Source organism: Vombatus ursinus, unplaced genomic scaffold, assembly GCF_900497805.2.
Source record: "Vombatus ursinus unplaced genomic scaffold, bare-nosed wombat genome assembly UNPS02009835.1, whole genome shotgun sequence".
Taxonomy (NCBI): Eukaryota; Metazoa; Chordata; class Mammalia; order Diprotodontia; family Vombatidae; genus Vombatus; species Vombatus ursinus.
In genome coordinates this window covers 6,168,667-6,183,502 of record NW_020949613.1, presented here as the reverse complement: position 1 = coordinate 6,183,502, position 14,836 = coordinate 6,168,667, and the positions used below count along the sequence as shown (strand labels likewise).

The 14,836-nt window shown below is 36.2% G+C and overlaps 1 protein-coding gene across 5 annotated transcripts in view; it reads right to left on the bottom strand.

Moving 5' to 3' along the window:
* Window positions 1-14,836, bottom strand: part of ZNF451 (zinc finger protein 451) — a 101,390-nt gene that overhangs the window by 73,845 nt on the left and 12,709 nt on the right. For all 5 annotated transcript variants that reach the window (XM_027852954.1, XM_027852953.1, XM_027852952.1 and 2 more), the window contains exon 3: window positions 7,821-7,901. In XM_027852954.1, coding sequence (XP_027708755.1) covers window positions 7,821-7,901 — 81 coding nt within the window. The remainder of the gene's footprint in view (window positions 1-7,820; window positions 7,902-14,836) is intronic.

The following is a 14,836-nucleotide window of genomic DNA, read 5'->3' as shown; positions in this document are numbered from 1 at the left end:
AAGAAAAAGGTAAAGTCCAAGATTATTAATAGCAGGAAATAATATTAGTATTTTACGATGACAGTCCTCCCAAATAACAGTTAAACTTATAATTTATGGGTTATTTAAGTAACCCCCTAAATTATATGATACCATAATACGTAAAGCATTTTACAACCTAAATATAATGAGGATACATACTTCCAAAAGTTAACCATTTACTGTGCTTACCAACGTAAAATAATTAATCATTTGGAACCTTAGAAGATTTAGGCAAGCACAATGAACTTCTTCTTAAGTCCTAAAAGAAGAGAACTAATACAAAACTGTTGTCAGGAACCATTAAAGTCCAAAATACCATTTAACTTATCTACTTAGCTGAACAACATCAGTAAAGCAAAATTAAAACCTGTAAAATTACACATCCTTATTGGCTAAAAATGGATAAAGTCATAACATGAAAGAATTGCTACATTTTCTAATGACTATGTGATAATATATCATGTACAAATACGGTGTCAGCAGGAATAAATTCCACCAATAACTACAGGAATGCATAAAAAATTGGTTAGTGGAAATGACTGGGTATGACCAGTTATGACTAAATTCAAATAATATACCACATAGACTAGAATATAGAAACTGCTATCTTGGGTCCTACTGTAATACCAAGAAGTTGGTATAAATTTTAAAACATCCAATTTCTGATAAAATTAAAATCATTTTAGTCTCACAGATGTAGAGCATATATACATCAACACTTCTGCAAATAGGTGTTGGCAAACAGAAAGCAGAGCTCAAAATCAAAGTTTTACATATTGGGAAACTATATGAATCCCCAAAACATTATCTATATGCCCCTTTAAATGATAGATGATGATAATGAAAACAAAAGATGAGTGTTAAATATTGGACAAACTCACACCTCCAGTATATAGCCTATGGAAACTAGATGCTATTTTCACCAGGGATAGATGTGTTAAGAACAGTAGATACAATTAAAGGAAGTAAAAAGAATGCCTTATTATAAAGTTCAGCAAATGGAAAAAATACAGGGAAGTATAAAATATTTCATGCTCATGAGAGATAAGAACTAAGAACAAGGCCTCAGGATTCATCACAGGAATGGAAAATTCCACAAAAGGAAATTTTGAACTGTTGAAAATCCTTGGTACATCCAGAAAAATAGCAAAAAGACTTGTGTTGAACAGTGACCAATACATTAGTTACAAGGGGTAAAGTATTAAAATCAATTCATAACCCCATTTTAGTCAGATAATTAGGTATATATATATAAAATGAATCTGGAAAAGTAGATATGACATATATTATCTAAATGAAACAAAAGTATCTGTATGAATAACCACTGGCTAGAACTAAATCACAAAAATAAAACTTCAAAGACCCAAAACAGGAGATTAAGTATCTGGAGAAGATGGTGCTTCATTTTATACAAGAGATTAACATATCTATTATAGTACTACTATCTTTAACTTATTTCTACAAAAATGAAGACTATAATTTCAAACTTGTTAATAAAACTTCAATTTAATTCATTTTGTCCCTATTGTTATGATTATGTCATTTTGCTATATAGTCATTCAGACTGAAAAACCACTGAATATCTGATCTGAATTTAGAAAAATCATCAGTTCAAACTCTCATTTACACTATCACACAGGCTGTCCTAAATGAATTAAGCTACTTGGGAAATATATTAGCAAGTTCATGTCACACTCAAGTATCATGTAACAAATTATGGGTGCCATTTAGTACACTAATAAGTGGTCAAAAAGAGTCAGTACTTCTTACAAAGCCTTATACAATATGAGTAAAACAGACAGAATTACAGTAATAAGTAAAATTTCATAAGCTCAAAATAGTTTTCTTCCTGGCAAACTTTTTTCCCCTAAATTTCATTTTTTTTCTTAGTAAGTAAACAAAGCAACTCACCAGTAATCTAACAATTCAAGACAATGTTATTACTCTAATAGAGAATAATGTTAAACTTGTAAATCAAGTGAATGAGTTAGACAATTTGGTGCAAAGATATTTTTAAAAGCTGCCTTGAATGTCTAGATAACTATGCCAAATAAATAACTCAAGGAATTATAATTAAATGAAAAAAAAATACATTGGAAATAACTGCTAGAATACATAAAGACTCCATGTAGCAAGTCAGTAGATACTACAAAAACGCTGCAAGTTTCAGTGTGTCAGGCCTGCACAACTTGCGGCCTTCTGTCTGCTTATGGCCTTCTGTCTGCTTACAGCTCTTAGACCACTTGTGGCAAAGCCAAAGGATTTCAGGCAGCTTGCAAAAAATGTGGAGGAAAATATCCTTTGTATGTAGAGGAAAGCTTTGGTGCACTGCAAGCATTCTGAGTCATAAATAGTCACAAGTTGTGCAGGCCTGGTCTGTGTAGACTCTCTGCCATAAGAGCATCGGAATGTAATCACAATGGAATCAGTAATGGCTTTTCCCTCCAGGTGAAAATTGGGTCTTTTCAGAGCAAAGACTGAGATGGATAGATAGATGGATAGATAGATAGATGGATGGATGGATGGATGGATGGATGGATAGACAGAGAGACAGTCATACGTATATAAGGTATATATGTGTATTTATACATGTATGTATAAACAAAGACTGCCATATGAAGGTTCCTAGAAGATTTTTCAAATGGTCAAATTCATTTACATCATGGGCCTCCAAAGTCCTTAGTTCTCTCCGTCTCACCCCCATTAGGGGTAGGAGGAGAGGTAAAAACCTCTGTAACAGATATGTATAGTAAATCAAAACAAATTTCTGCACTGGCCATGGCCAAAAAATACACGTCTCATTCTGTACATGGAGCACTTCTCTATCAGGAGGCAGGTAGCTTGTTTCATCATCGGTCTTTGGGAATCATGGTTGGTATCATTACATTATTCAGAGATCACAAATCTTTCAAAGTTGTCCACTTTTACAGTGTTATATAAATTGTTCTCCTTGTTCTATTCACTTTATTCTGCATCTCCTCATTTAAATCTTTCCATGTTTCATTGAAATTGTGACTTAAATACTAAGCCTATGAAGTAAAATAATAAAGAACAAGAGACAATATCTCCAAGGTCCTTGGGATAATGGCAGACAAAAATGGAAGCCATAAAGACCAAGACAGATAAATTGCTAATAGAATACTAGAGGTATACAAGAACATTTGGATAAATCAGGATTTATTTAGACATTTATCCTTAGAAATTACAAACTTATCTTTTTTTAAAGAGATTACAAATGTATCTTGAGGGTATTCTGATTCCTAGAAAAAAAATGAAAACTCATTCTACTTGGACAATTTTTCACTCAGGAGGGACTGTGAAAACTAGAATCCCAGGGAATGGGACACAGGATCTGCTCAGTGCCTAGGATAAGAGATGCAAAGTCTGTGCAAAGTCTGAATGATTAGCTTTAGTGAAGCCAGTAAGAAGGCACTTAAGAGTAATTGTCAGTTTGGTTAGTATCTTCCATATTAACAGAATTCATGCAAAGGCATACCCAGATTCCTGACTCTATTTAACTGAATCACTGACAAGGAGAATTATATAGCTAGCAGAACTGTGGCAGTTTGTGGTTATTCTTATTTGCAAAGAGGCTGACCTGGAACATTACAAAGAGGTTAATCTGGAGCAGTTTTATCACAACTGTGAGAAGATTTTACTAGTAAAATATCAATATTCACATTCCAGGACCCACAGACCTTTTTTGGGCCTTAAGTATCGCCCTATGATAAAATTCAAATTAAGATGCCATTTATTAAAAGAGATATCAGGTTCAGTCTTGTTTAGAATATACATTCCTAATATTTCTGATCTGCATACCTGAATGCTGTGAACAATATCCCTTATTTCCAGAGTTCCCAAACATGTGCCTGTGACCACCATGTGTTTTGTAAAGACTTTAAATAAGTTACCCGACCTAATGGAAATAGCGATTTCTGGAGTGAGTTTCTTTTAAAAGAGCCATCCTATGAGAAGTTTGCACCCAATGATGAGAGATTGCCACTGCAGAGCTTTGCAAAGTTCATGTTATTCATAAGTGAGAGAGAGAGATACAACACAACACATTAATGACATTCATTCATATACAGTTACCTCAGTGATACTGGCTACCATTAACACACTATGACACACAATCAACTAGGACTGTAAAAACTATTCTAATTTCATGATGCATATAAAGATAGTGTCAAGCTCAGCCCTTGAAATCCAATCATTGCAATCTGGTCAGTTTGGCAAGATTCAAATTGAGTCTAGTTCCAAAAATAGTTTCATGGACTGGAGAGTGAGATGAGCCCTTGGTAATCTGATCATAACATGGACTTTCTTATGATCCCAAGGATATATTTCATGAAGTCCTAGGAAGCAGAGCTCAACTACCAGTGATTTGGAAATGATTGAAATTTTCTGTGGTCTAGATGGAGTGACAGATGTTTCCAGATGTAAAACACATAGGTAATCTTCTAGGCTTGTAAATGTAAAAATTTCCTACAGAGAATGTTTTAAACCTTTCTTTTGTCATGCTAAAATTCTATTTTCTAAAGACCATTATGAATTAAGCCCTCTCTGAACTTCCTTGGGATTAGAAATTAACAGAATTAACAGTAGAATATCAAAGAATCCTCATCCCAGCTCCTCTATCCAAAAAAGAAAACAACCACTTAGAAAATAAAGCATGAATCTTCTAAGCACTGCATTTCATTCCAAATTTAAGCAACAGCAAACTATTTAATACTTAAGCCATATTATACTTAGAATTCAACCATCAGCTGTGTCATTGCTCCAAAAAGTGCCACGTTCTACAAGCAAATTCCTACTTAATAATCCTACATAAAATTGGGATGGAGAAATAGGATAAGGGTTTAGAATCTTCACTGAGGATGTTCCTGAACTTAGGGTTCTTGTGCCCATAGTACTTCTGGAACTCTGTATTAGACAATTTTGACATTAATATGAATCTCTGGTGATGTGCTTTATGATCACAGTTACAATGGAATTGAAGGCTGCTAGAAACAAATCTACAGAATTTACCATAATCTTCTTTGACAATACAATACCATCATCTATATTTATAATGATGGTATTTATTATATCATCAAAAAGCTACATGTAAGATCTTTTATATTCCCTTGCAGAGAAATACAGGTTAGAGCCAAATTTGTCATCTATAGCTTCCAACAGGTCAAAAAATCTCTGATAGTACAAAGTTACCAAAAGTCATCCTCCATTAGTACAAAGTTACCAAGAGTCATCCTCCATTTATTCTACCAGCAATGATTTCTTTCTTTTTTTGTCTCAGTAAAGCTCTGGGTCCAGTACTATGTCTTCCTAGAGCACGAAGTCACACAGGTCATATAGTTAATAGAGGATGTCACAATGAAAGCAGCTTCATTAGAACATGTAGCCCATACCATCCATTTCTTTTGAGGTAGAATCTAGCTTGAAGATCATGTTCCTTTATTGTAACTTATTATATATTATTGCTGAAAGGTCAGGTTGGAAAAGTGAAGTGTTCTTGGCCACAGGGTATACTATGTTTCATAATGCCATCAGAAGTATCCTTAAAGATCTGATTGATGAAGTTTCTTAGAATAGATAGGATAGGGTATCCAAACACCTGCTGACAGTAAATTGTGAATTCCTATAATCTGACTTCAGGTCACACAGCTCCCATTTTTAGATTCTTGGATCTACTCTCTTTATTCAATGGGTTTGCAGGGAAAATAATTAGCCCTCATCACCATAATAAAGGAATTTGTAATAAGTCTGAATTTTCATTTCACTTCATTTTTTTCCTCCATGATAAGTGATATTCCAGCAAACCAAAGGGATCTCTCAATGTCTAAAGATAGAAAATTTCAATTGTTTCTGAGTTTGAGTTCACGATCCAGGACAATTTAGCCATTTATGTCCAAATATGACAGATGAATTTTGTTCTTTTTGTAAGGTTCTAAAGAGTAATCTCCACTCCACCCGCTCCACTCCACCTTGATTTCTAGTGGATCTAAAGGTTCTTGTGAAGTAAGGTGCAGAGAGAAAGACAGGACCCTCATAACCTAATGATGGATTATATATGCCTTAGCTGCGGCTAAGTCCATTTCTGAATTCCTTTACTGATTGACTTTCTAGCACTTGAGGCCCTCAAAGACAGAAGGGATGACTAATGTAGTTTCCTACAACAGTTCCTGTGATAGAAGTATCTATGTTTAATAGGGGTGAGAACTACCACAGCTGGAGAAAATTCCTGAGTGCTCACTCAAAGAGGATGGCACTCTACATTCAATCATTCTTTAGCAGAGTCACTTGACCAGGAAAATCAAAGAGGGAAAAAATGTTTTTACTATTACATTAAATTTCAGATAGAGAGATGCATGTCCAGTGAGTGAACAGATACCTTAACTCGAAAAAGAATTATTAATACTAAAAGATGAAATTCCCTTAGTAAAGAGATTATGGAGGCCCAGTTCATATGATTCAATCCCCCACACCTGGTCTTCACTATTAACTGTGAACCAGGGGCCCTATCTCTTAAAGAGGAGGGATGGAGGAACAAAGAGATACTGCTAGGTTGCATTTGTTTGTGCCTATACTACACATCACATTTTTTTTGTTTGCCAAGTACAGATCAAAATGGGCAATTTCTTGGCCCACCACTAGGTTGGTTCCACGCTGGGAACAGGTGAGGCAGAAAAGCCACTGGCATGCATAAAAACAACAACAGCTCTTTTGCTTAGAATGGGGGAAATGGCAACAGAAAAGACTACCTGGGGAAGGGCCTACTTGAAATAAAATATTTCATCATTATTTAGGGCCACTTTTGCTTTCCTTTCTTTCTCTCCTTAAAAAAAAAAAGTGGGGAGGGTGTGGCTAGCTGTTCAATCCTATGGAAGAATGAGAGCAGAGAACTTTCTGTCTACTATTGTAGGACACTAACAATTCACATTTAGTTGGTGCATTCTCTCCAGTGATGCCATGAGGTAGGTAGTACAAGCAGTGAAAATTCATTCCAATTTATGTATGAGGAAACTGAGGCTCAGAGAGGTGAAATGACTTGTTCAGGTCACACAATAGTTCTCTCCTCAATCCACAAAAAAAGGGAGCAGTTGGTTTAAAGAACAGAACTAAGATTGGAAATCTACCTGGCAAAGTTAACACTTAGATCTTGTTAGTCTGTTTCCTCATAGTGGGAGCTGAGTGACATAATTAGAAAGTCATAACTGACTAATACATCTGGGAGGGGAAATTTATGGGGTTTTTGGCTAGTCGAGTTATTAGGGAATGAATAACAATTCATGGAACCCAGTTTCCTAAAGGACTTATGTCCTTCCTCTCTTTACCAAGAAGAAACAGGTGTGGAATGTGTCCCCCCAAAAAAATAATTTCTGATGCTCTAGGACTGGACACCTCAGTCTTACAATGTGTCTGATGAAAACGAGGAAAAAGATGAATTGGAATCAAAAGATTTGAAGTCTTCCACTTTCCCTTTATTCACACCAACTTTAAGACCTTCAGATAGGACTTACCTTAATCATTCTGAAGTCTTCTCATATTCTTACTGGAAGGGTGACAGAGGAAAACTAGAAGTAGAAGTTTAGTCTCTAGATAAGATTCTGGGTGTGCTCCTTTCTCACAGCCCACCTGAGTGAGCTACATAGGCAAATCTCTGAAGGTTTCTATCATCAAATCCCTCAAAGCAGAAAAAGTATTAACTAGTTTAATGACTGGATCTGCCCATATCCTTGGAAAACGCCATTTTAACTGAAGAACTGGAAAATGTCATAAATAAACTGCAATGTACTTACATTAATATGAGAAGTACTAGGTCCTTCATCATCACTACTAACCAGATCGATATATTCAAGGACAGGTCTCAATGGCCCTTCCTAAGAAAAAAAAAAAAAAAGAAACAAATTTACAAATCACTGGACAGTTCTTCAAATCAGAACTTCTGCCATTAACCAAATGCTTTTTAGCTGAAAGGAGCAAGGGGCTAGCATTAAGAAGGAAAACCCAGAAAGGCCATGCAAGTCACCAGTAAGAGCTCATGAACAAAAAGATATTATAAAACCCAAAGAGAATAAGTAGAATCTTTACGAAATAAACTTAAGCCATGCTGATCCCTTTCAAAGGGAAGAAATTGGTACCAAATTATTATGTGGACATCAGGCATGAAAAGCTGTATTGTATTGCAGGCCTGTCCTTGATACCCATTTTCAATCATTCAAGATCTAAACCTTAAGAGTCATCTTCAACTCATCCTTTTTGTCACAAAATCTGTACAATGGGGGTGGGGGTGGGTAGGACTATATAGCCGCTGAAGTTTTTGTAGTTCAAAATCTACGATAAACCTGTATCTTTATTGTCTCCCAGTTTACTTGCAACGCTTTTGTTTTTCTTTACACAGTAACATGCTGGGCATGACAATTCTCCACTCTTAAAATGACTTGACAAGGTTGATTAATTAGCCTCATAATAAGAAACACTGTGAGAAAACTGGTTCCTAAGGCTTAGGGTCAACATGTAATCTCCATTACTGACGGGAGAAATTACTGTGGAGAAGACTGCGTTCCTCATCACCAACAGCAACAACTGCTGATCAACTGCCACCAACAGCAAGGCAAGTACAAGAGCCCTAGGAATGACAGCACCCCCCCCACCCCCCTGCCCCAGATCTCCAGTCCTGTTTCCAGTCTAGCCCTCATAGCCATCATCTGGGGAAGGTTGGAGAAAGAGACTGCCATGCCCAACTTCCAATTAAGTGTCACTCACAGGGCAGGCAATAAATGATTCGTTCAGTCATTCCAACACTACTGGAATGGCAGTAAGTCATAAGTCATAACAATTCATTCATGACTCTTTCCTGAGAGAATTCTGAAAACTCTTTAGATAGATACTGGAAGTATGACCTTTTAATATCCCATTCAGACCTGTTTTAGGACCACTGAATTAAACTACTCAAGCTCACAAGTGTCAAGTCAGCAAGATAACCACACTTTACCAAGAGTTTTTTTTTCTTTTTGGTGAGGCAATCGGGGTTAAGTGACTTGCCCAGGGCCACACAGCTGCTAAGTGTCAAGTGTCTGAGGCCAGATTTGAACTCAGGTCCTCCTGACTCCAAGGCCAGAGCTCTATCCACTGTGCCACCTAGCTGCCCTGTTTTATTTTTGTGATGTTATTTAGTTCTTGCTATATTCAGTACCTTTTGATTCTTTTTTTTTTTTAATTAGGCAGTTGAGGTAAAGTGACTTGCCCAGGGTCACACAACTAGTAAGTGTCAAGTGTTTGGTCTGAGGTCAGATTTGAACTCAGGTCTTCCTGACTTCAGGGCTGGTGCTCTCTCCACTGTGCCACCTAGCTGCCCCTCAAGAATTTCTCCAAAGAGAAGTTAACCTATCCCGCCACTCCACTATCTTGCCTCCACTCCAATCTACCCTACATACCATTGCCAATCTAATTTTTTCCTGAACAATGCTTTGTGTATTTTTTTACTACTCCATGATGTCCTCTTCTCCTGTCAAGATAATGTCTTCACTGTACTGCATAGATGTTATTCTTATTTCTGCTTCGGTGCTGTTGTTTCACAAATAGCATCCTCTTCTCCATCCAACTATCCAAATTCTACTCGTTTCAGAGTCAATATTGAGTACTAACTTCTACCCTTTTTCTCTAACCACTTCCAGGTATACTGTTCTCCCTCTTTTCTGAATTCCTATAACTGTGGCTTATGCTATACAATTTGAGCAACAAAATACTTTGCCTCATGGGTTCTTTTATTCATTCAAAGTTCACGAGATCCTTGAAAATCAGGCAAACAAACTTGTATTTGATTTGGGAGATGGCAGGGAAGCATTCTAGGTTTTTGAAGAGATGAACAATATAAGAGTATTTATTAAGCTCCTACTATATGCCAGCCATGTGTTAAATTTTGGGGATACAAAGACAAAAGCCAAGTAGTAACTAACTTCAAGGAGCCTACTATATTCAGTTAGGAGGAAACAACACTTACATAAAGATAAGTAAATACGGAGGTGGAGCCAAGATGGCAGTGACTTGCTTGAGCTGCTCCCCCAAACCCTTCCAAATACCTGTAAAAAAAAATGGCTCTAAACAAATTCTAGAGCAGTAGAACCCACAACAAGACAGTGAAACAAATTTCCAGCCCAAGACAATCTGGAAAGTCACAGGAAGAGTCTTTTGCACCGGGCAGGGAGAGGAATGCAGTTCAGCATGGGCGTACACGCAGGCAGAAGAGGTATAAAAAGTCAATGAGGAGAAGAATGCCTTAAAAAAGCAGAATCAGCCAAATGGAAAAGGATAGTCCAAAAGCTCAATGAAGAAAATACTTCCTTAAAAATTAGAATGGAGCAAATGGAAGCTAGTGACTTTAGGAGAAATCAAAAAACAGTAAAACAAAACCAAGAAAAAATAAAAGACAATGTGAAAATTCTCATTAGAAAAACAACTGGCCTGGAAAATAGACCTAGGAGAGATAATTTTAAAATTATTGGACTACCTGAAAGTCATGATTAAAAAAAAAAGGAGCCTAGACATCATCTTTCAAGAAATTATCAAGGAAAACTACCCTGATATTCTAGAACCAAAGGGTAAAATAGAAATGGAAAGAATCCACCCATCATCTCCTGAAAGAGATCTCAAAATGAAAACTCCCAGGAATATTATAGCCAAATTCCAGAGCTCCCAGGTCAAGAAGAAAATATTGCAAGCAGCTAGAAAGAAACAATTCAAGTATCGTGGAACCACAGTCAGGATAACACAAGATTTATCAGTTTCCAAGTTAAAGAATCAGAAGACTTCTACTATGACATTCCAGAAGGCAAAGGAGCTAGGATTACAACTAAGAATCACCTACCCAGCAAAACTGAGTATAATCCTTCAGGGAAAAAAATGAATATTCAATGAAATAGAGGACTTTCAAGCATTCCTGATGAAAACACCAGAGCTAAATAGAAAATCTGACTTTCAAATACAAGACTCAAGAGAAGCATAACAAGGCAAAACAGGAAAGGCAAATCATAAGGGATAAGGCTAAACTGTTTACATTCCAACATGGGAAGATGTCATTTGTAACTCATAAGAACTTTCTCATTTTTAGGTCAGTTAGAAGGAGCATATATTGACGACAGAAGGCACAGGAGTGAGTTGAATATGAAGGGATGGTAGCTAAAAAATATAATTGAGAGGGAAGAGAGGAATGTACTGGGAGAAAGGGAAAGGAAGAGGTAGAATGGGGTATCTCATATAAAAGAGGCATATATAAAAGCTTTTATAGTGGAGGGAAAGAGGGGGGAAGTGAGGGAGAGTGAGTGAACCTTCATCTCATCAGAATTGGCTCAAAGAGGGAATAACACACACACTCAACAAGGTATAGAAATCTATCTTACCCTACAGGACAGTAGAAAGGGAAGGGGATAAACAAAAAGGAAGGGGTGGGGGGGGTTGATAGAAGGGAGTGCAGATTGGGGGAGGGGATATTCAGAAGCAAAACACTATTGAGGAGGGACAGGATGAAAGGAGAGAGAGAGAAGAGAATAAACAGTGGGGTGGGGAATAAGATGGAGGGAAATACAGTTAGCAATAGTAACTGTGAAAAAAATTTTGAAGCAAATTTCTCTGACAAAGGACCTATTTCTCCAACATATAGAAAACCAAGTCAAATTTATAAAAATGAGAGCCATTCCTCAATTGATAAATGATCAAAAGAAATTATCAGTTTTGAGATGAAGTAATCAAAGCTATCTATAGCCATATCAAAAAATGTTTTAACTCACTATTGACTGGAGAAATGCAAATCAAAACAATTCTGAGGTACTACCTCACATCTATTAGATTGGCTAATAGGACAGAAAAGGAAAATGACAAATGGTGGAGGGGATGTGGGGGGAAAAAAGGAGACATTAATGCATTGTTGGTGGCGTTGTGAACTGATTCAACCATTCTGTAGAGCAATTCAGAACTATGCCCAAAGGGCTACAAAACCATGCATATCCTTTGTTCTAGCAATAATACTACCAGATCTGTAATCCAAAAGATATTAAAAAAACAAAAAACAAAAAAGGACCTCTACATAAAAAAATATTTATGACAGCTCTTTTCTGGGGGCAAAGAATTAGAAATTGAGAGGATGCCCATCAATTGGGAAATGGCTGAACAAACTGTGATATGTGATTATGATGGAATACTACTGAGCTATAAGAAATGATGAGGAGGATGATCTCAGAAAAACCTGGACTTACATGAGCTGATACAAAGTGAAATGTACTGCGTACAGAGTAACAGCCACATTTTAAGATGATCAGCTTAGTTATTCTTGCAATACAATAATCCAAGACAACTCTGAAGGATTCGATGAAAAATGTTTTCCATTCCCAGAGAAAGAACTGATGGTGTCTGAATACACACTGAAGCACACTTTTTTTAACTTCATTTTTCTTGTGGGTTTTTTTTGGTCTATGTTTTCTTTCACAACATGACTAATATGGAAATGTTTTGCAAGACTACACCTGTAGTACCTATATCAAATTGTTGCCTTCTCAATGAGAGTCGTGGGGAGGGAGGAAGGGAAAGAATTTGGAACTCAAAATTTTACAAACGAATGTTAAAAATTGTTTTCACATATTATTGGGAAAAAATACTAAGTAAATTAAAAAAAAATATTCTGCCTCCTAATCAGTCAGAGCTAGAAAAATTAAGAAATACCAGGGGCAGCTAGGTGGCACAGGAGACAAAGCCCTGGCCTTGGAGTCAGGAGAACCTGAGTTCAAATCCAGCCTCAGACACTTGAAACTTACTAGCTGTGTGACCCTGGGCAAATCACTTAACTCTGATTGCCAAAGCAAAAATAAATAAATAAATACACGAGAATTATGAGACCTTTCCTAAAGAAAACACTAAAGAAATACCAGATAGTTTGGAAGCAATTGTCCTGGAAGGCTAGAATATATTGCAACATGCTGATAGTGAAGGTCTTAGGAGGATAGGATCCAACTAATAACACTATGCTACCTAAATTAAAGATCAATCTGGGATATGCTTGCATGATAAAGAATTTGATGGTATGGGACTCATCAAATAGAGCAGAGACATACATATTAACATATAATAGGAGTAAGGCAGTACACAGAATATACTCTTCAGAAGAATATGTTGAAAAGTGAATGAATTACCTTATTAATTTATATATAATGTTCTCTGTTCCTTTGCGATCTATTTTATGATTGAAAGGTACATATCTATGTTTTATTCTTGATTTTATAGTGCATTTTTACTATTTTCAGGTATTTGATTGTTTAACCTTGTAAAACGTGTGTGTGTGTGTATGTGTGTATACACACGCACAACTATATTGATTTTTCAAAGCACAAAAATCTGCCAAATTATTCTCCCTCACCCAATTCCCTTCCCTTTTCACTTAAACATTAGTTGAATAAAGTAAAAATATCTCTTTTTATGAGCTGATGATACAGGTATAGCTTTTGAATTATATTATTATCTCAGGTCATAGAGAAAGTCTAAGTCTGATTAGACAAGACCTGAGATAATAGTCTTGAAGCTCTAAAGAGAAGGAAAGAGGAAGTAGAATACATTGTGGGTCTGGGAGGAGAGAAGGGAAAGTAAAGCTAGGGAAAATTATGTCACATAATCAGGATAGCAAGCACACATCTACACAAACAAGGGGATGGGAAAGCAGCTGACACTTCAACTTGACTCATACCTGAAAATTTGCTGAAGAAAGGAAAAATACACAGACATACAGACATAGAATGGAGTACAGAAATACATTTCACTCAAAAGGAAATAGGAGGGAAAGGGGGAAAAAGAGGTGGAATTAAGAGGGCAGATAGATAAGGAAAGAATTAGCCCTAAGTAAAACAAACTCTAAGGATGTACAAAAATTAGTTCTTTTTCAGGCGGCAAAGAATAAGAATCTGAGCAAATAAACATAAAATGGGGAATGGATGAAAGAGTTGTGGTACATAAATGTAATAGAATGCTAAGGTACTGGAAGAAATGAAGGCAAGGTGATGGTTTCTGAGAAACCTGGAAAAACTTGTCTGAACTTATATGAATGATGCAAAGTGAACAAAACCAGGAGAACAATTTATACAACAACTATATGGTAAAGGCAAACAACTTTGAAAGTATTAAGAACTCTTATCAGAGTAATGACCAAGTATGATTCTAGGACTAATAATGAAATGTGCTACCCATCTCATGATAGAAAGACTCAGAGTGCAGAATGACACAAAATATTTTTTGGACATAAACAATATAGATATCTGTTTTGACTGACAATACAAAATGGGGTTTTTCTTTGCTTTTCAATGGGGGAAGGGAATTGGATAAGGAAGGATAAGATTTTTGCACTTTGAAAAATAAATATAGATGTGTGTATACACACATATTGAATTTTTAAATTTTTTTTAAAGTAGACTGGGATGTCTCAGGATGTGGCAAGTTCCTCCTGATTAAAGATCTTCAAGGAGAGGTTGGATTGCCACTTGTTCAGATACATAATCATCCACATGTTTGCCAAGGCCCCTTCCAACTCTCCAATTCTTCAATTCTACATTTTGAAGCAGATTAAAAGAGCAGGTCATGTAAGTTGAAGTTGATAAACTAAAAAACTAGGATATTTAAGAGAAAGTCAACATATATACTGAAGTCTACAAATTTAAAAGTAGGGGATAAAATGGAAAGAAAGACTGAGTCAGGTACTGAACTCTTTTAAGGAAGGATGAAGAATGAAACTTGTGCTAACAGATAACTGCCACCATGATCTGATTAAGGAGACATATAT